Source organism: Elephantulus edwardii, unplaced genomic scaffold (genome assembly GCF_000299155.1).
Source record: "Elephantulus edwardii isolate Elephantulus edwardi_28Jun2011 unplaced genomic scaffold, EleEdw1.0 scaffold00037, whole genome shotgun sequence".
Lineage (NCBI taxonomy): Eukaryota > Metazoa > Chordata > Mammalia > Macroscelidea > Macroscelididae > Elephantulus > Elephantulus edwardii.
In genome coordinates this window covers 20,649,034-20,671,143 of record NW_006399787.1, presented here as the reverse complement: position 1 = coordinate 20,671,143, position 22,110 = coordinate 20,649,034, and the positions used below count along the sequence as shown (strand labels likewise).

Here is a 22,110-nt window from a genome sequence, read left to right as displayed (position 1 = left end):
TCATTCTGGTCTTGTTGATGTTCCTTCACATTTAAGTGGTTCTCCATCTTCCCTCCCTCCCACAGCAGTAACTCAGTTTATTCCATGTTCCTCATATTCATTCAGAGGGTCAAAGTTCTGGTCCATAAATCCTTCTTTATAGGAAATTCAGTGCTTGCGAAAGAATTTGTAATAAACCAGGCATCCCAGGATGATGAGCTCCAGTAAGATGACAATGGAAAGCAGCAGTTTATTGGTCACCACTCTATAAAGAAAAGCCAAATGGGAGAGAAGTCAGAGAAGCCTTGTTTCTTCCCATTCATAATTCTCTGGGTTTTGACCTGAGACCAGAGTTGGATAGTGAGGTAGGCTGAACTTTTTATCACACAGCAGTAAATATTTCTAAGAGTCTTTCACTACAAGTGATAACTTATATGCTGCTTTAGCTCTAACTCAGAGAAATGTTAAAAACTAGAAAAGGAAACAATTTTATTTCCTATTTAATTCTACAATAACTTCAAATAATAGCTACTTTCTCCAATTACTAGCTATTCTAGGAAAGCGACTGAGACAAATACTACTAAATACACATATGAAAAACCACAACACTTCTGAAATCAGAGTACATCTTTTTCCGCAGAACCAGCAGGTTCGTTCAAATCATTATTATTTAGGTTAACAATTTATCACAAACCATTTGTACCACCTAGGGACCTTATGAACAAATCTGAATTGAAAGAAGTAAGCCAGAGTGCTCTTTAGAGACAAGGATAGTGAAACTTGGTGTCACTTATTTGGGGCCAAGAGGTGCCAGTTCTTGGGAAAAGACATCATGCCGGGAAAGGTGGACAGGGTCAGAGAAAGGCAGTAAGACCCTTAATGAGTCATAGACAACTGGACAGCCCCTGAAGAGGACAACATACCTACAGTGGTCCAATTGATTCTGATGCCCTTAGGGTTTCCAAGGCTGTGAATCTTTATGGAAATGGCCATATCTTTTGCTCACCAAAGTGGTATTAAACCCAAAACTCAGTGTTTATGAATTGGTTCTGACTTACAGCAACCTCCATTGAGTTTCTGAGAATGTAAATGCTAAAGGGAGCAGCTTACCCATTTTTTCTCCCACACTGCTGCTGGTAGATTTGAACCATCTGAGATGCTCAGCCTTTGATAGCAATGCAACGCACTATAGCCTCTGCTACCAGAGCCCCCAAGAGTAGTATAGAACTTCACATTTTTAAAAATTTTCTCTTAGTTCAAGAATTTTGTGACCGGTTTTGTTGCTTTCAGCAAGGTGCCTGTTTGGTTTGTTATTCTAAACTCGCATATTTTGCTAATAATACTATATCCATCAAGGTTAATTCCCACAAAGTGCAAGCAGCAGTGAAAAGTTTTTCCTTTTTATAAATATATTTCAAAGAATATAAAGCTCTATTATTCCCACATGCTGTTTTCACAAAAGGAATTATCAGTCCTTTCAGTGGATAAATTTTTCTATGAAGACCTACTCAGAATTGTATATACTTTTAAGAAAAGTTTCTGTCCAGAAATACTTATGTACAGATCCTATTCTTTATATCTTCTAATCTGATGAGTATAGTGAGACCATGGCATCAATGGCTGAGAAACTGTATAAACTAAGTGAGCCCTGGTGGCTTAGTGGTAAGGAGTTGTTTTACCAACCCAAAGGCACACAGTTGGAATTCACCAGATGCTCTGTGGGAGAAAGATGGGCAATCTCCTCCCATATGATTTATAGCCTCTGAAAACCCTTTAGAGGGTCAGTCATGAGTAAGTTTTGACTTGATGGTGCATACCAACAATTATGAGCTACCTTGGTAGTGTAGTGTAAAACGTGTGCAGCTGATAAGAACGAACACTGGTTCAAATCCGTAAGAAGTCTCACAGGAGAAAATGGCAATTTACAGACTTGAAAACCTACTGGAGGAACTCCATAAAGGGTTCCTATGAGTCAAAGCTTGCTTGACAGCAGGGGGTTTGATAGGGGGGAAAAAAAGTTCTCATATTCTTTTTTTTTTTTAGTTCTCATATTCTTGGATGAAAGAGACACGCTAAGTGAAATGAATGTTGTAACTATATTTTAAACTTACTTTCTGGACATTGACCGGAGAATCTTCCGACTTTTGCTCAAGTTTTCATTTGTGTTTACCAGCTGAGAAGAGAAAAAAGCAATTACTCTTTCCTTTGAGAGGTACTCAGTTTAGAATGGGAACATTCCTAAAATAAAGGGGTATATACTGAAGAACTCCAAGAAATAAATTTTAATAACTGCCTCTGAACTTAAGTAGAAAAACTGGTAAGAAAAAGATACATTACTCATCAAGTAGGCATCAGCGTCATTATACCCCAGGGTTGCTTTTGAGGGGTTTCCTGGGACTGAGCTAACCCTTCACACTGGCTACTTGAGAACACTTAGCCTGTGACTGTGAAACCACTCTGAACAATTTAAGCTTTAAATTTAATTACTCAAACTCCAGAGAGGTTCTTAATGTTTGCTTTTATAGGCAATGCTTACAATGGGAATTGTGAAAAGCATTAACTCCTGCAGACCTTTTCCTTTCGACTGCCTTGTTATTAGTCTAGACAGCTGGAGGACCTGTCAAATGATGCTTCCTGCCCTCTTCCCATTCCCCAAGGGCTTGACGAGCTGTTCCCCTGGCCCATCCTTTGGCTTTTTAAATTCAGCCTACTACCTGGCATCCTCAGTGAGGAGATAAGGGCATCTCTCTGATTTAAGTATGAAGAACTACAGTTATTAAGAGGTATGAGAAAGTCTCAAATCCCCACAACAAGCTAGTATTTGGACAGTGTCTGCTTTTCAGCTTGTTTTGCCTTGTTCTATCAGGAAATTCAGCATTCTGCCAGCCAGTTGTATTTTTCAAATTCCTATACAAATGAATGAGATAGATTGATAACCATAGTTGGGGCAATGGGCGCTGGTGTGTCAGAATTAGTGAAGACGGGCTCAGGACAGAGCAGGCTTCAGAGCTGATATACACAGGGTTGCTATGGGTTGCAGGCAACTCAATGGTACTTAACAACAACAATACAAATAAACTTTTTATGGAACAGAAGAAATGAGTTCTGTTTTTTCTGAACCTCTCAGCATGACAATAGATTATAGATATCCCCTAAATAGTCATAAACTGGCTTAAGTTTCTTCCTATTTTCAACTGGCCTAGTTTCTTCCTACAATCCTCAGCAAACAGCAGAAAGATTAAGATCTTATAAGTAGATAATACTTTAAAAAGAACAGCATAATGTTCCAACAGATGATTGAAGAGAAAACCCCCCAAAACAAACTTTGCTTGTTGACTCTGAAATCTATGTATCTTGACCCATTACGATTCTCTAGCTATTAAGATGTAATGGCAGACATTAATAAAAGTGGCCACAATCTTATATGATAATCTTCAGTAAATATAGAAATCAAGTCTCTCCAGTCTTTTTTCCATTCATTTAAACAAAATTTCCAATGACTTCTAAAACTATATCTGACAGGGGTCTTCTCTCATTTAAGCATACTGAAAATGTGGAAGAGAATCAAAACATGAAAGTCACTGCCAAAACTGCTTTCACTTCTGGTCTTGGGGTACAGTGAGCTCATCCAAACCCCCTTTCCTGCCTTCATCCATCTGCCAGACTCACTCTGCTCTTGGTACGTTCCAGCTGTTCTCGTTGCTCCCCCAGTTCCTCTATGATTTCGGAGCCAATCTGGTCAGTCTCCGTGGCAATCCGATGAGAACGCTCAATACTCTGGGTGGCCCGGTTCAAGCTGTCAGTGCCTTGCAGAAGCAAGGCCCTTTGAGACTGTAGTCGATTCTAACAAGAATGTGAAAGGGAAATGTTACACTTCCATTTATACATTCATTGATGGCACATTCCTTATGACCTAAGGAGGACTATAGTAATTGTCACCAAATTGAAAGTTGACTAGTGGTGATCACATGGGTGCAGAAAATGGCTTCCTAAGGTTTTCAAGGCTTTAAAATTTAGGAAGCAGATCTTCAGGTCTCTGTTCTAAAGTGCCTCTGGTTGGATTCAAACCACCAACCTTTTGGCATGTAATTAAGTCATTCAGGGACCCCAAAGAATAATATAGTGAGAAATAATTTTCCTTTCTACTACTTTATAACATATGCGGAACCAGGAATACAATCAGCAGAATCATAATACCTTCCACTCCACTGCTACACTTTAGTGAAGCAAAAGAGCTTGAAAGGGATAGAGCACTCTCTCCGTGGCTGGAGCAAAATCTGAACTGAAGAGCGTGCCTTCTGGACGGGCAAATTCAGAGAAGCAGTGGCTCATGCAGAAGTTACTGGAAAATGCATACAGACCCTGTAACTGGTAACACTATAAGCAAGCTGTCTAAACTCTGAAGCTCTAGAAATAGATTCATTCACTAAAGATCCCGCCGGACTTGGTAGTAGGGATTAAGGTGCCTGGAATACGGTATTCTTTTTCACACATAAAGGAGCATTTAAATGTCTGAAACACTACTACACTGTAGGTGGGGGGGGAAGTGATGGTGATGACTACCCTCTTAATAAGCCCAAGAAGAATTTGACCTCTGTCTAAATAAACTTGTAAGTTGTCACGCTGGTGATTTGTGCTCTCTAAAGCCTGAATAATATTCTCTACTTGCTCCAATTTTCCAAATCCCCACAAAAGTTTATTCCAGGTTAAATGAATCTTGCGTCAGCTAGGAAGGTGGAAAGAATTAAGTAGTGGTGTTCGAATTCACCAGTGCAGCTGCCTCCAGGTGGGCAGCGCCACTCCCTAGGGGCTCCAAGGGAGAAAGGTGGCAGTCACCACCTGTGGGAGGCACAGCCTCGGAAAACCCACGGGAGGGTCAGCTGTTGTTTGGTTCTGACTCGATGGCAATTAAAATGAATTACAAAACAAAGAAGTTTCATATATGCACACTATACTTTTGTTTTTCTGCAGCTCTTATCCTTTATTTTGTTGATAGAATACATTGCTTTTTAAAAAATTGTATGTTGGTATGTATACAAAATTTGGATATACTGTGTTTAATTCATGTACACTGCGTTTTACATGTTCCTTCACTCACATTGTCTTTCAGTAGATCACTCATGTACGCTGTGGTTTTTTAAATTTATTTTTTAATGTTTCATTCATGTACATCTTCACCCCCTCGGTGCTCCACCCACCAACTCTTGACCCCACAATTTCCCCCTCCCCACCCTGCCCTCTTCTCTATGTCCATACAGATTTCACTGGTTCTCCCTCTGGTTTAAAAATTTGGAAAACTCAGGAATTTGCAAGTCATCCTTGTGAGGGGCCATGCTAATCTTCTCTGTATCGTTCCAATTTTAGTGTATGTACTGCTAAAGCGAACACACACTCTTTTGAAGAATACACATAAAAAACACCACCCCTAAAAAAGCCCATTTTGGGGAAGACTTGGACTGAGTGCCAATAGAATGGGTACTAAATGGAAGGAGATATGCAGGAAGTAAGAAGAGCATTATGAACTTATGCTATCTAGAATATGGTTCATTATTCTACTGCAGGCCATTGTGGGGTGAGGAAGTGGAGGGAAGAAATCACCTACCATGTGCTCGTTCTCTACAGCATAGGTACTGAATTTCAGGTCTCCTCGGCCCCCAGGTGTGGCTGTCAAAGGTGTGCTTCTCACTTCCCGATGCAGTTTGGCAAGGTCTTTCCGGTAGGTTCGAAGTTTGGACATCATAGGATTACGGAAAGATAGGGGTGCATAACGTAGTTCTTCCTCCATCTCTGCCAGCTAAGAAAAACAAAAACTGGACAGATTGGCTTGGTTCTTAATACCATCTGGGCATCTGACTAGGTTGAATAAGACCCAGACTATCACAGACAAGAGGTAAAATCCAAGAGATGAGGAGTCACATCTGACATGTTCACCTCATTATTCCATGTACCTGGCCCACTGACCACAAAGAAGAGAGCATTTTTTAAAATGTGTTGAATGAATAAAAAAAAACCCCAAACACTAAAAAGCATCTTATCTTTTATAAAACAGGTTATATACATTCTCATTTCATTATCAAGAACTCAATAAGAAATATTATCTCCACTTCACATATAACACATATTAGAAACTTGCTCAAAATCACACAGAGGATTCAGGACTCAAAGATCTCTACATTCTCAGCTCTTTACTGTATTAAGCTTCTAGCTTGGTTTGCTGTAGCTGTCCAGCTGAGGTCTAGGGCACTAGAAATGATAGGGTTTTAGCATCAGGGTACTTCCCTTCCTCCTCCAAGTCTTTTGGATAGTCAGCTATGTCTGTGTGAGAGATAACCAGGAGCCCTCGATGCTCTGAAGAATCTTAATTTTCCTAGAATATGTAAAATCTAACACCTACACATGTTCATAAGATGTCCTAAATTCTTTTCATCTGCCAGTGCAGAATTGGCTAATTTTGATAAGAAAGCATCTGAGCAACAATCAAATCAACTTAAATGAGTTAAAAGGTTTTAAAAAATGCTGTCAAGATGTTAAATGAAAAAAGGACCACCTACATTAGCAGGCATCATCTGTATGCCCTTGTGCTGTGTTGAATCACCTTGATTGGACCTTTCCTTGCCACAGTCTTCTAACTCTCACAATGTGTGGAAGTATGCAAATAAGGTGCTTGTGGCTCATCCAGGGGACTAGACAGCTTGCCAACAATACCAGCAAAGTGCATGGAAGCCTGTGGAGGCGGGACCAAGCAAACAAGGAATATGGAATGCTAACAAGGGATTGGTCAATTTTGCCATGGTACTAAGCTTAAAATGAGTCAATCCCAGGACAGGGGACCTGACTGCCACCCAGAAGAGATGAAAGGGGGTGAAGTATGCCCTTTGGACTCAGCCTCCAATGCTAAAAATCTCCTAGATCTAGGAGATGGAACTGTATGACACTACAGACAGCTACAAGCATGGTAGAATCCTGAGGCAGAGAAATGGCAGCAGCAAGGCTGGGAAATCACCCTGGGAAAGGAAGTAGTAGCCAGTGGAAAAACAGTGGGAAAACCATGAAGTAAGTGCACTGGGCGTCTTAGAGTGAGAGACTGTTGTTCAAATGGGGCACCTCCAGGCACTTTTTTGGGTACTGCTAGGCTTGATGACCAATGGCGCAAGAAATCTGGGGGATTCAGGCTGAGGCTAACAGGTGGAGTAGGATGCCTCTTGAAACTTGCTGATGTTCTAGACCTTTGTAACACTTGCCAAAATGGGCCAAGGCCAGGACTAGTGGACCAACGCCTGGAAGCTGAGAGAGGAGCTGAGGTGGCCTGTCCTGAGAGAGCTCGAGAAGAGCCTTGCATAGCTGAGAAAACCATCTGTATTGAAAAAGGCAGGCTCTTCTTGCATGCTTCCTGAGCCTGATCTCAAATTAGAGCCTTCCCATTAATCATGAGTACTGTCTGTGAGTTGTGTGGCCATTACAAAAAATTCTTTAACTCAGAAGAGAAGCAAAGTGCTGTGGGAGGGAGGGCTGGTATCAGAACTGGTAAAAGGAAAAGGCTGAAGGGTAGGAGGTATGTTTGACTTCCACTCCATAGGAATCAGCCCTGGTTGATGCTGATGATTCTCTCCCATCTAGGTATCACTAGGCTATTTCTACAACCTAACTGTAAACCAGTTAAAAGAGCAGTTTCTAGAACTCTCATTATAGAGATATTTTCCAGAAGTCTGGTGGTACCTTCTTCCTTCTTAGAAAAGTTGTAAAAAATCTTACCTTCTCTATCTCTAAACTGGGATAGAGATGTAGTTCTCCAACTAAGCAGGATTTTTGTCTAAAAAAGAATTTTTCTTCTGTATTTAGCCTGAGGCAGTAAAAGCTAAGTTTGGATTTTAGCTTCAATCTCTTGAAGCTAAACTGAAGTTAGACTGTAAGACACTGGAGAAAGGAGAACTCTAGTTTCAAAAAGACTTAGAAAAACTTTCTTCCTTGAAGAAAACTCAACAAACAAAACCAAACGTTAAAAACCCCCTCTTAATTGCTGTTGAGTTGAAACCAACTCATAGCTAACCTCTACTGGGTTTCTGAGGCTGTAAATCATATGTGAGGAGGCTGCCAATCTTTCCCCTGGGGAGCTCTGGTAGATTCGAACTGCCAGAGAGGTCTAGACTTTGGGTTTGCAGTGCAACTCCCGACAGATGAGAGGCCACCAGAGCTTGCTTTCTTAAAGGAAAGCCCCACAGAAGAAAGAAATGGCTGTTAAAACTGCTCAGTACATTGGCACAATTTCCAAAAGGCTCTGGGTCCTAGTTGGGAACTCATTCTGTTCATAGCAGTAAATCAGCTACTGTGCAACCTTTTAAGACAGAAGAGAATAGAATGCAATTAGAATCATCTTTGAACCACTCTGTGCCAATAAAGGTAACAAAGCAAAACAACTTATCTTACCAACTAGCTCTTAAAATCAGATTTTTAAAACCCTAACACTCAAAGATAGAAGAATATGCTTATTATTTACACTGGGAATATATTAGCAAAAACTAATTTCTGGAGATTGTGCTTTGCTTTGTGTTTATCAGACTCCCTCAATACTCATCCCCATCAGTTGGCTTCATTTATGAAGAAGTAGTCAAAATCAAGGCCACAGATAGGAAAAGTAATCAGGTCATACACAGCATTATTTCTCAACAAGCCCAATACTAGACAGAGGAAGAAACAAATATTTGTTCCCTGTTCTCACCGTTTCATTTGCTTCTTGTTGTTTTTCATCAAAATCTCTGATCAACTTCTTCTTCTCTTCTGGAAAAAGACAAGTTTCAAATGATCATTTTTTCTTCAGTACAGATGTAGAGGACATTTAGACTGGCTTACCACGCCTCCCTGGGAACCACAGGTCCTTAATCACCCCCCTAAAAGGTATCTGCCAGTTCTCTGGGTGATATAAATGCACAACTCTGAGCTGCAAGGTTGTTAGTTTAAAACTACCCTGGCTGCATCTTGAGAGATAAGCCTGGGGTTCTGCTTCAGAAAAGTCCTAGCCTTAAACACTCTAGGTAATTGTACTATGCACACTTAGATCACTATGACATAGAATGTTCTAGAGAGCAACTTATACTAATAACAACAAAAGGTATTCAGGAATATATGTGGGAGTATCCGAGGGGAAGGAAAGACTTAATACTGGCACTGGGTGCTCCTGGAGCAAAGGTAGCAATGTCTTGGACAGTCATGAATAACAATTATCTAGTTCCAAAGGCCAATAATAGTCCTTGCTAAGAAACATGCTTAATCGATGCCTTTGAATTATGATACTGAATGAAGACTGTGGAATATACCATGGACTACCAGAAGAACAACTCAAGTCTTGGATGAAGAATGTTCTTTAGGTGATAAGTGAGGATGACGAGACTTCATCTTGCATACTCTGGATAAGGTATCAACACGGTGCCTGGAGAAGAACATTACACTAGCTAAAGTAGGACAAGGAAAAAGAGTGAGACCCTCATTAAGATGGCATGACACAGTGACTGCAACAGCAGGCCCAAATGTAGCAATGATTGTAAGAATGCCACACAGGACTTGGCATTCTGCTGTATGTGAGGCTGCTATGACTTATCAGCATCTAACAACAACATTAAGAAGTATTACAGGTCAAATCTAATTTGACCTGCATCAATCCAAAATTGTGTGGCCAACTCAAAGGTACATGGTTCAAATCTACTAGCTGTAACATGGGAGAAAGGTGGGCAATCTCCTCCTGTGTAATTTACTGCCTCTGAAAATGTTAGAGGGTCCACTATGAGTTGGTTCTGACTTGCCAGTACTCAACATCAACAACTCTAACACAGGGCTGTTGCTGTTGTTGCTGTGTACCATCAAGTAGGAACTGACCCATAGTTGACCGCCAGTGGGTTTTCAGAGGCAGTAATCACATAGGAGATTGCCCATCCTTCTCCCATGGAACAGCGATGGACTCAAACCACATGCCTTTGGTATTGCAGTGCAGCTTCTTACTAGTAGGCCACCAGAGGACCCTAACTGAGAGCCTAGTTATACTTTCATTAACAAAATGGTTTAGCATTGCTAACCAATTTTCTTTGAAAAACCGCCATCCTATCTTTTCATGACACATCATTTCTCCTATTAACATTCATCCAATGGGGTTTTTTTTTGCTTTTTTTTTTGCGCAAAGCACATTCAAAACCCACCTAAAAAGCTCCCTGGGAATCTGCAAGGTATGATGGGAGTGTTTCTCACACTGGCAGTGATACTGGTAGTCCACTAAATGGCGGTGAGAAAGTCACGTGTCTTTCAAGCCTTCCCATTTTGTTAAAGTGCTCCCTATTCACTGCTGTTTGGGTCAGTTCCAACTCTCAGTGATGCTCTGTTGGTTTCTGAGACTATGAAACTTTATAGGAGACTGCCCACCTTTCCCCAGGGGAGATGTTTGTCCATTTGAATTGCTAAACTTTCCAACTACGTCACCAGGGCTCCTTATCCCCCGGAGTATTTAGATTATACAGATTTTCCATTTAAAGTAGTGAGAGAAATGGACTATAAACACAACAGAAGCACATACTGGGTAGAATGGGCACCAGAAACAAAAACTCAAGTTAGTACACTTTTCTCAATCACATGAGTGACTCAGTTTGAAGTGTGGACTCTGGCTCGTACAGTGGCGCCATCTGCTGTACAAAGAATAAAATAGAAGCAGCAAGCTCTGAAAGGTAAAGCTGTAAATGTTTAACCCAAAAAGCATGAATTCATTTTGACTTAGTGACTCCAAAGAACAGAGAGGAGTTCCAGAGTTTCTAAGGCTACAGAGCTGTAAAGAAACAAACTACAACATCTTTGTTTCCACAGGAAGACTGTTGGGCTCTAACAGCAGTTTGCCTGACCACCAATCAAGGTGAGAATGACTAGCCTTAGCCGACTAGGTATAAAGATACCTAGCTCCACTCAAAATCAACCACTGGGTTCCTGAAGCTATAAAATGCAATGGAAGGAGAGTGCTACTTTGCTCCTGAGCTGCTGGCAGGTTCTAACAGCCTGAGAAGTGTAGTCTTTGGATTGGCAGTGTAACTTGCTATGGACTATGCCACCAGATTCATAGCTGACCTTTCAGCAGGTTTTCAAAGGATGTAAATCACCTGGGAGGAGAATGTCCATCTTTCTCTAGCACAGAAGCTAGTGGACTTGACCTGTCTGGGTTAGTAGCACAACTCCTTAACCAGGAGACCACAAGAGAGGCAGTTAATTTGTTTGCGGCGCTCCACTGTGGCCTCTATCAGCTATTAGACAACTATAGACTTCAATGTGCCACACAGCAGCTAACAGCATCAGATCTAAGCTTTTTCCTCATCTGGAGATAGGAAAAGATAGTCACGTCATAAAGAATTTTTCAAATGACTAAAAAGACATTACGCATAACAAAAACTTAGCAAGTACTTGGCATAGTAAATGTTCCATATATAATAAGCACCACTGTTTTTAAAAGTAAATCCTTAGGAAAGAGGAAAAGTGACTAAAGTAAAAGCAAAATTCACCAAAGAACATTGAAAGAATTGGAATAATTAAAATTTTAGTCAGTGAGTAATAATTGGTTTCATCAATCTGTTTCATATAGCATTCAAAAATGATTTTTTCCCAAGTCCCTACATCTTAGTATGGTGAAGTAACTGAAACATAAATGAGTTAAAATGAAAAACAAACAAAATCAACCTAAGATACTTCTAAGACACTAACTAATGTGGCCTAGTGGGTAAAGAGCTATACTGCCAACCCAAAAGCATGTGGTTAGAATGTCCAGCTGCTCAGCTATAGTTACGATACGTACCAAAAAGGAAGGGAGTTTACTGCTCATACTGTGTAGAGCTGCTGATGGAGTCTAACTGCATGCTTAGGGTTGGCAGTACAACTCCTTACCACTAGGCCACCAAAGCTCAGAATGAGAAAGCTGGACAATTTTCTCCCATGTGATTTACAGTCTTTGAAAACCCACTGCATGGTCAGCTATGAACTGTTTGTGACTCAACAACACATAACAACAGCAACAACAACATTTAAACACAGGGGAGCTTTAGTGTTGTGCTGCCATCCTAAAGGTCCACAGTTTTAATCCAGCAGCCGCATGAGAAGGATGCACAGTATCGTTCCACAAAGATTTACAGCTTGGAAAAGTGATAGTCACTATGAGTTAGACTTTGGTTATTTGAGTTGAATCAAAACGTATGGCAATATATCTTCAGACATGAGGTAATCCAAATTAGAAATCATGGTTCTAAGAAGCATTTACTGTGATATTATATTGTTGCTGTCAAGTGCCATCAAGTCGAGCGTGACTCATAGAGATCCTATGAACAAAGTATCTGAACCCTGTTCTATCCTGCACCATCCTCACACTTCCTGACACACAAGCGCCCATTGCAGCAGTCACCTCATCAGTACACCTGGTTGAGGGTCTTTCTCTCCTTCGCCAAGCCTCCACCTTTCCCATGATCATGTCCCTCTCCAAGGAGTAGCCAATGCCCAAAGTATATGAGGTGAAGCCTCATCATTCTTGCCTCCAAAAAGCATTCTGGCTGACAGGTCTGTTTGTTCTTCTGGCCGTCCCTAGCATGTTTGGTGCTCTTCTCCAATACCACAGCTCAAAGGCAACAAGAATTCTGTCATCCTTATTCACTGTCCAATGATATTAAATTACTAGGTGAGAAGCCCTACCTTGAAAAACCATTGTTATGGTGAAAGGAAAATAATATGCCATAAGTATACTAAATATATAAAGTACTATCATGTCATCAGCATAGAGGGATAATTTTACCTCCTCGTTGCCTATAAATATATAAAGTACTAAGGTAGTCAGAATAAAAAAGTTTTGGAGGCAAAAAAGTACAGCAGGGTGAGAGTAGTTGTATTAATATTTTTCATAGTTAACATATCTTACTTTTGTTAGTATTCTCAGGGCTTTACATGTATTAACTATCTTAACTCTCCTGAGAATCCTATGAATTAGACAGTACTATTTATCCTCATTTTGCAGGGGGAAACTATAGTTGAGTGCAAGAAACTTGTCTAAGGTCATATAGCTGCTAAGCAAGAAGTTGACCCAGGACGTGAACCCAGGCAGTCCAACTCAGGAAGCCTTACTGTTAAATACTACACCACAAATGCTGTCCACAAGCGTTACTTTTAATGACAGGAAAAATATCTTGCCAAGGTATATATCTGTGTCCTATCTACACCCTTGATGATACCTCAAGCCAAACAAGTCTGCTTCTCTTTTTATTAAAATTAAAAAATGTCCTTGACTCCTTCCCCACTGATTCCATCAGTCTAATTTCTGCCTCAGAACCACTTTCTGATTCCCTGGATCAAGACTCCTATGCCTCTATCATCCTCTAACCACTCACTAGAGTTCACCTCTAAAATAAAAATCTGATTTCAACAATCACTTGTTTAAAACTCTTTACTGATTCTTTGTGTTAAGTGTGAATGTCTCAATACTGATACTTTGGTCCTTCACCATCTGGCTGATCAACGAATCCCATTCAATCTCATACTAAACTTAAATTTCTCCTTTTTTGCACAAGATAAAGATAAATAATCCAATAGAAAAATGGGCACAGGATATGAACAGACACTTCACCAAAGAAGACATTCAGATGGCTAACAAGCACATGAAGAAATGTTCAAAATCCGTAGCTCTAAGAGAGATGCAAATCAAAACAACTATGAGATACCACCTCACCCCAGTCAGAATAGCAAAATTCAACAGAACAGCAAGCAAATGCTGGCGAGGTTGTGGAGAAATTGGAGCCCTTGTTCACTGTTGGTGGGAGTGCAGAGTGGTGCAGCCACTGCGGAAGGCAGCGTGGCGCTTCCTCAAAGGGTTGCAAATGCTGGGAGTATACCCCAAGGAGACCATGACTGACATCCCAGCAGATATATGCACACCCATGTTTATTGCGGCTTTGTTCACAATAGCAGGGACTTGGAAACGGCCTAGGTGCCCATCGGCAAGCAAATGGATGGAGAAGCTGTGGTATATTCACGCAATGGACTACAGCGCTGCACTGAAAAACAAGGAACTCATGCAATATTGTTCAGGGTGGGTGGTCCTGGAGGACATTGTGCTGAGTGGAGTGTCTCGGTCATGGGGGATGGGGGTGGAGACAGGTGCTGCATGGTGCCACTGTTGTAAAACAGGACTGACCTCGGGGGTGGTGGTGGGGACTGAGAAGGATGGATTCAGTGATGTGTGCAGCATTGAAATAGGGCGAAGGCTGTTTGAAAGGGCTATGTTATTGGGTGTTTTTGTCATGACGGGAATCTGGAGCAAGGGCTGCGTGGTGGAGTGGACCTGGGAGAAGGGATTGTGGAACCGTGAAGGGGTTCTTCTTTTGCTTTTCCAAGAACATAGTGTACTGGGAGGAGATTTGGGAGGGGAGAAGGATGCGGCAGTGGATGGGTGGAGGTCCGAAGTCTCTGTGAATTTTCACTGATATGAATAATAACTTTTTTACAAACTTAAAAAACAAACAAACAAAAAACCTTAAAACAAAAAGGTCTCCTTTTTTGAAACACTCCTCTTTCTCACATGCCCAAGTTCTGTTTTTAAAAAAATGGTCTGGGGAGCTCTGGTGGCCTGCTGCACTGCAATTCCAGAGGTGCATGGTTCGAATCCACCAGATGTTCTGCTGGAGAAGGAGGGACAAGCTCTTCTTATACCAGTCAGATCTGATTTGATGGTGTACACACACACACACACACACACACACACACACATACACAAGAATAATAAAACAAAATTTTTTGAAAATGGTTTAAGAGAAGTTTTCTTTAGGATTCATCATTCGATATGCTGTAAATCTGTTTTTAAGGTAATGACTCGTTCGAGCTCTCAGAGGTCAAAAGAGTGACTGATACAATAATTTCCAATAAGCGTTTATTGGAAAATGAAGTATGAATAAAAGGCTGTGACTACTAATTCACAATGGGAACTGAGGCTCTCGGAAGCTTATGATGTGGTCTCACAATGAGGATTTAGAGATGGAATCTTGAGTTTTGCTTAATCAACTTTTATTTTTCCAGGAAATAATTACTAGGCATTATGGACAAGACAATGGATAAGGAGATAAAAGTAAAAACTCTTATTACACCCCTGGGAATGTGTGAATACTGTATCTATGACCCATTAAACAATTCTGGTGGAGCAGTTGTAGTGAGTTGAGCTACTGATCAAAAGGCTATGTGTCTCTGCTGGTTCAAATCCACCTGTGGCTCCTCAGGAGAAAGACGGGCAGTCTCCTCCTGTTTCCATTTACAGCCTCAGAAATCCTATGGATGGTCCCTGATCAGAATTAAATAACAGTAAACTTTTGTTAGTAAACTGTGATGCTGCAGTGACCTATTTGCTATGGCTCTTCTAAGCCACTGTCTTTGTTATCTTCACTACATAGCTTAGCAAGGCTACACAACTATGAGGCCTTTGTGACCACCAGGACAGGCTCGTAGTCAATAATGCAGATAAGGTAAATGGCACTTTTTGAGTGGGACCATGCAAGTACGTGTAGAACACTAACGTGCAGAATTGGTCGGTTTGACTAGCTGGCCGTTACTGAGTCATCCTAGAAATACAAAATGGAGACTCTTATTATCACTAAGAAGAAATAATCGGTTTGCTCTTTAGACTGTGCAGGAACCAAAGACAGAGAAGTATAACACTGAAGAAGTGGGCAGGAGGTGATGAAGGTGGCAACAGCTGAGATAGCAGCACAGAATTGACAAAAGAGAGCAGTGGTAGCAGCTGTACCAGTGGCCAAGAACCAGAGATCAGTGAGACTGAGCTGCGGGCACCAGGGGGCTAGTGCTAAGTATTTTCAGACCTAGGCTTACTGGCAGAGTTGGGGATGCCTCTGACACATAACTGGCGGAGCTGAAAAAAACACTAACACTTGCCTGAACAAAACAGAAGCCAAGGCCAGGAGGCCTAGGGCCTGAGAGAGGCCCACTTTTTGACACAGCTGAGAAGCAGCTCTCTTTAGTGAAAAATTGTATCTTAAGTATTTCCAACCTGATCTATTCATTTTCTAATAAACTTCATAACTATGAGTACTGTCTGTGCCACTATAATGACTTACCAGACCCTGCTGAGAGGAGTGAGAACTGTAGGAAGCATAGTTAGTATTAAAATTGTTAGGAAATGTGTGGAGCACAGGGAGCACGTCTCTCATCACTGGGATCAACTGTGTGCCGTGGATGCTGTTAATGGGGATCCTTTCCCCTTGCAAAGACAGTGGAAGTAAGACTGCTTGCTCTTTATCAGTTCCACTATTTTTTTAATAAAATTTTTTATTTTAATTGTCATTTTAACAAGTTTACATAAAAGTTAGATTTTCATTCATTCATTCATTCATTGTTGCACATTTACCTCCTCTCCCTCCCTTCCCCTTCCCCAAACTGATTTCTTTTTTTTTTTCACTAGTTTTCTGCTCCACTATTTTTTTTTTTTTTGAAATTTTACTTTGACTTTATGAAAGGCATATATATATACACACACAAGTGCACATTTATTTCTTCCTACCTGGTGGGGATCTTTTAACCATTCAAAGTTAAACCAGTTTTCTAGTAACAGTTGGACCTCAGAAAATGGCTTTCTTTTTACTCAGAAGAGGTTGAAGACTGCTTTCAGAGACTGAACATTTTCTGTAAAGTACTAGACCACTTCAGTTTCCCGTTTTCTTATATTGTCCATCATACTTCTAAGAGGATTAGGTTCACTCTTCAAGTCTTTCACAGTTTTGTTTTTTACACAGCAGCAGCAGTCAAGCACTTCATAAAGGAAGGCCAGCACCACTAAAGCCACCACTGTAAATACAAATAAGAGCAGGATGACAAAGCAGGCTGTATTCCAGTTGTCATGGAAAGGGTAAATTTTTTGAACTTGAAAACTGAGGTACTGATAAACAGATGTGGTGGTTTCATTCCAGTAGCTGGAGCTCAACGAGGCCATTCTATGAAGGTCTGCTTCGTATGTGAATTGCTGTTATGAATCTTCTTGGCTCAGTGTGTTCCTGTCTTCTCAGTCCACTCCTTTAAACTTCTGCTAGTGAGTGATGTCTTAGTCCCTACTGGAGATCTCTGCTGGTGTGATCGTTCCAGAGTTGTGCTGGTAGCCCAAAGATGATCTTTCTCTGTGGTTCAGTCTTTCAGGGAGAAAAGTAGGCAGTCTCCTGCTATGTGATTTACAGCATCTGAAAACCCACTGGCTATTGCTCCACTATTTTTATACCAGCAATTTGTGTTTCTGAACATCATACCTTCATGTTTCTGTCACTTTTCATCTGACGGCTAGGTAGATGACAAAGGTGAAATAAGGAATTCAGCTTTCTATTTCTCAAAATACAACTTCCTTTTGTATGTTGTTATGTACCATCAAGTCAGAACCGACCCATAGTTAAGTTTTCAGAGGCAATAAATTGCATGGGAGGACACTGTTCATCTTTCTCCCACGTAGCAGCTGTGAGAATTATAACCCTGAGAAACAGACCCTACAAAATTTAGTTCAGGAACAGTCTAAAAATACAATCTATTTTGAACTATGTAAATCAGATCCACAGTCAAATGTGTTTGCATAGTCAATGAAACACAGATAGACATTCCTGTGGTTCTCTCTGCTTTCAGGCAAGATCCATCTGACCTTAGCTATAATATCCCTAATACCATAGCCTCTTCTAAACCCAGCCGGCATATCTGGCAGTTCTCTGTTGATGTGCTGCTCCAGTCCTTTTTGGCTAATTTTCAGCAGAATCTAGCTTGCATGTGATATTAATGATCTTGTTTGATATTTTTCACACTCTGCTGGGTCACCTTTCTTTGGAATGGGAACAAATATCAATCTCTTCCAGTTGGCCAGATGGCTGTCCTCCAGATTTCTTGGCACAACTTAGTGAGTATATACAGGGCAGCATCTGTTTGAAGTATGTCAACTGATGTGCCATCAATTCCTGGAGCCTTGTTTTTAGCCAATTCTTTCAGAGCAGCTTGAACTTCTTCATCACCAGAGGCTCTTACTCATATGTTGTTTCATGAAATTCTTCTGTGTCAGCCAATTCCTTCTAGTAAGTGACCCTGTATACCTTCCACCTTCTTTTAATGCTTCTTGGATCATTTAATATTCTGCCCAAAGCATTAAGTATTGCCACTTGTGGCTTGAATTTGTTTTTTCAATTCCTTCAGTTTAAGAAATGCGGAGCGAGTTCGGCCCTTTTGATTTTCTGACTCCAGCTCTTTGCATGTTTAATTATAATACCTTGTCTTGTCTTTACGAGTTGCCCTTTGAGATTTTTCTATTCAGCTCCTTAATTTCCTGATTTCTTCTTTTAGCTTTGGCTTCCCGACACTCTAATGCAATATTGAGAGTTTCTTCTGACATCCATCTTGGTCTTTTCTTCCTCTTCTGCCTTTGTAATGACCTTTTGATTCTCCATGGATGATATTCTTGATATCCTCCCACAGCTCATTTGGTCTTCTCTCATCAGTCATCAGAACAGAGCAAGGAGACACTGCATGGTTCAAATTGGGAAGGGTGTCCATCAGGAATGTATTCCGTCTCCATACCTTTTCAATCTGTATGCAGAACAGATTATCCAGGATGCTGGGCTATACTAGGAGGAATGTGGCATCAGGATGGGAGGAAGATTCATCAACAACCTGTGTTATGCAGACGACACAACCCTGCTTGCTGAAACTGAGGAGGACCTGAAGTGCTTGCTGCAGAAGATCAAGGACTGCAGCCTTCAATATGGATTGAAGCTCAACATCAAGAAAACAAAGATTCTCACCACTGGGTCAAATGGTAGTATCATTATGGATGGAGAAGAGACTGAGATTGTTAATAGTTTTAGTTTGTTTGGCTTCACAATCAACACTCTTGGTACCAGTACCAGGAAATCAAGAGACGAAATGCACTGGGAGAGTCAGCTGTCAGGGACCTCTCCAGAGTACTGACGAGCAACGACGTCAGTCTGAAGATTAAGGTGCACCTGATCCAGGCCACAGTCTTCACAATTCCTTGTTATGCACCAGAGAGCTGGACAATGATGAGGGATGATAGGGAATTGATGCCTTTGAGCTGTGGTGCTGGAGAAGTGCTGAAATATAACATGGACTGCTAGGAGAACAAACAGGTTCATCCTGGAGAGGGTAAAACCAGGCGGCTCCTTGGAGTCAAGGATTCTGAAGCTTTGAACATGTTACAAGGAAAGACTGACTGGTCCTTGGGAGGGACATCATGTTTGAGAGGGTGGAAGGACAGTGTAACAGAGGAAGACCCTCAATGAAATGGAGTGATTCAGTCACTGGGGTTAATTGGGGTAGGTGTGCCAGAGACAATAAGGTTGGCACAGGATAGAACAGGGTTTAGGGCTCTTGTACATAAGGTTGTTATGAGTTGCAAGAGACTCGATGGCACTTAACAACAAATAATCAGATCCTATCACTCTTTTGCTTTAACTATATCCACTGCATTTGTAAGATGATGCAAATTTTTTGCCACAGTGGACAAGTTCCCACATGAAATAGTACTAGCCCTCTCCGCGTCATCCACTACTCTCCCTTTGTTCACTGAACCCCAAAGACACTGGTTGTCTTACTCTTTCTTGAACAGGCCAAGGCCATTTCCAAAGGCCTTTGGAGTGGTATTCCTTCCTTCCAATATTCTTTTCTCCCATATTTTTTAGTAGTTTACTCCCTCACGTACGTCACTCAGGTATCTGCTCAAATGCCATGTTCTCAAGAGAAGTCTTTCTAGCCACTCTTTTTAAAATCAGTGTTACCTCCATTATTTTCTTCCTCTTCATTTTTCTGTACAGGTCTTAGCATTACCTGGCAATATTACCAGCATCCAAGACAATGTCTCCCAGAACATAATTTGTTAAGCAAATGTATGAATTTCATCCTCGTTGTTAACCGGACATCTAGTTAGTCCCTACTCACGTGAAACGCATGCACAACAGAATAAAATAATACTTGCCTGTATAAACCCGATTATACAGTTGGAAGGTTGTGATCCTTAGAGTTTAGTATCACAGTAACATGTAAAAAAAACAGTGACAGGAAACCTGTGCATGAGATGTATTAGCTGAGAATCAAACCCAGGTTTCCTGCACAGGTGAGAACTCTTATCACCAAATCAAAAACATCTTATTTCTTCTCTTTAGAATCACTCAATTTATAAGACCTTGGGTAATTTCAGTGGCACAGGATTCAGAAATTCATAAAAAAGAACATATAAATGCCACAATTCTGGTTTTAAAGACCATTTCCCCTTCCCCTCCCCAAAATACTTCTCAAAGTTATGAAACTTTTCTATTTCTAAATCCTTTTAAAAAGACACATATTCTTTAACATTCTGATGAAAACTATGGGTCTATTTTGAGACGAATTTTTAAAGCTGCATAAAGCAAAATATATAGAGCTACACAACAAACCAACAGGTGACATTATGATAAATGTTGAAAAAACATGACACTTCTAACAATTTAGTTTTACTTGGGAGTCAGTCAACACCCATGGTAACAGCAGTCAAGAAATCAATCAAAAGATGTGCGTTGCAAAATTAAAAAAAAAAAAAAATAAGATGTGTTGAAATGAGGAAATCTGTCAAGGAGCTCTCCATAGTGCTACTGGGCAACAATTCAATGCAAAGACTAAGGCTGCCTGATCCAAGCCATAGTATCTTCAATTAAGGCCTCTGCATCTTAAGGTAGACCAATAAATAAGAATGACAGAAGAATCTATGCCTCTAAATTGTGGTATTGAAGAGGAGGACTGAAAAACCCACGGACTGTCGAAAGAATACTCCTTGGAGGAAGTGCAACCAAGGTGCCCTTTAAAGGCAAGTGTGGTGAAACTTTATCTCATATACCTTGTGCATGTTACTGACCAGAAGGCCGAGTCGTTGGAAAAAGACACCATGCTGGGAAAGGTCAGCAAAAGAATGGAGGACATTCAGGATCACCGACACAGCGACTCCAAGAAAGGGCCAGAGCCTGTCCGCGAGCCTGAGGATGGCGCAGGGCTCCAAGCTATTGTTCAGAAGTCGCTATGAGTCTATGACTCTATGGCTCTTAACAACCACGAACACCAGTTATACTGAAAATACAGGAGCGCAGCTTTAAGACCCGCTCTGATTTTAAATGGCATAGCACAAAAATAAGAGAAGACAATATTGAGAGGGTCACAAGATCAAAAGGAAGACTCCTAAAGGGATGACAACCTGTGGCCCACCCCAGAGCACGTCCCAGTCCATCTCAAGTGACAGACAAGAGACCCCGACAGCACCTAGTGGCGCGTCTGATTAGAGCAGCAAAGGGCAGCGGGCGCAGGTGACAGGTTGGGGGGCGGGGGTTCGGCCTTCAGGAGTGTGCGGGACTGAATTCCCCACCCTCGCCTCACCGGTCCCCGCCGTCCCCAGCAGCCGCTCGGGCACCCCCTGCAGGTCCTCATGGAGGCCGCGGAAGATCTCGTGCAGCTTCTCGAAATGCTCGGAGGAGGCGGCAGAGGTGGCCATGGCGCAAGGCGCGCCGGAGCGGCGGCCGCCAAGACTCTGGGCGCGCGGCCCGCTCCTATCCCGGCAGTCAGCCTCCCAGCCCCACAGCCATCACGGCCGCCGCCTCCGCCGCCGCCGCCGCAGCCGCCAGGACCAGGCACTTCCGGGGCCTGTGCGGGGTCCTCTCAGGACGGACCGCCCACTCCCGCTCTCCCATTGTCTGGGGAGCGCCAGGCGTGAAAGCCTGATGGAAAATCCGGAGAGGGGAGCAGTCTAAAGAGGTGCTGGAGTAACAGTGCCGTGTCGGAAAAAAATGCAGGCCGAGGGTTCTGGAAATCCCCGATCTGGGGGCGGGGGACACGGTACAGTGGACGGTCCAGTGGGGACCCGCTAGACGGGCAGCGCGGTCGCCTGCTTTCCGGGGCGCTCCGGCCGCTAGAGAGGGGCGCTGCGGCACATGCCGGGAATTGTAGTTCGAGGAGAAAGACGCTAGATCCAGGAGTCACGTGTTGATCCGAGTGGGTGGGTCCACCCCCGGTCTTCTCCTGGCAGTGATTTGCTGTTAAGGAATCTTCACTGTAATCGCACTTTACTGTTTGCTGTCC

At 41.9% G+C, this 22,110-nt stretch overlaps 2 protein-coding genes across 2 annotated transcripts; both read right to left on the bottom strand.

The window, feature by feature from the left end:
- Window positions 1–95: 95 nt before the first annotated feature.
- Window positions 96–21,585, bottom strand: VTI1B (vesicle transport through interaction with t-SNAREs 1B). The gene is made up of 6 exons (XM_006884757.1): window positions 21,412–21,585; window positions 8,696–8,754; window positions 5,582–5,773; window positions 3,649–3,822; window positions 2,091–2,152; window positions 96–244 (listed from the first exon to the last, which is right to left on the bottom strand). The coding sequence occupies exons 1-6, from the start codon at window positions 21,524–21,526 to the stop codon at window positions 148–150; spliced, it is 699 nt and encodes a 232-aa protein (XP_006884819.1). The 5' UTR covers window positions 21,527–21,585; the 3' UTR covers window positions 96–147.
- Window positions 16,670–16,966, bottom strand: LOC102860465 (small integral membrane protein 18-like). Its single transcript, XM_006884765.1, has one exon. The coding sequence runs from the start codon at window positions 16,964–16,966 to the stop codon at window positions 16,670–16,672; it is 297 nt and encodes a 98-aa protein (XP_006884827.1).
- Window positions 21,586–22,110: the final 525 nt, after the last annotated feature.

Coding starts and splice junctions, on each gene's coding strand:
- LOC102860465 (XM_006884765.1), bottom strand. CDS start 16,966: ATGGCCTCGTTGAGCTCCAGCTACTGGAATGAAACCACCACATCTGTT.
- VTI1B (XM_006884757.1), bottom strand. CDS start 21,526: ATGGCCACCTCTGCCGCCTCCTCCGAGCATTTCGAGAAGCTGCACGAG. Junction 8,755..21,411: donor GCTGGGGACGGCGGGGACCG/GTGAGGCGAGGG, acceptor GTCTTTTTCCAG/AAGAGAAGAAGAAGTTGATC. Junction 3,823..5,581: donor CTGTAGAGAACGAGCACATG/GTAGGTGATTTC, acceptor CATTCTTGTTAG/AATCGACTACAGTCTCAAAG.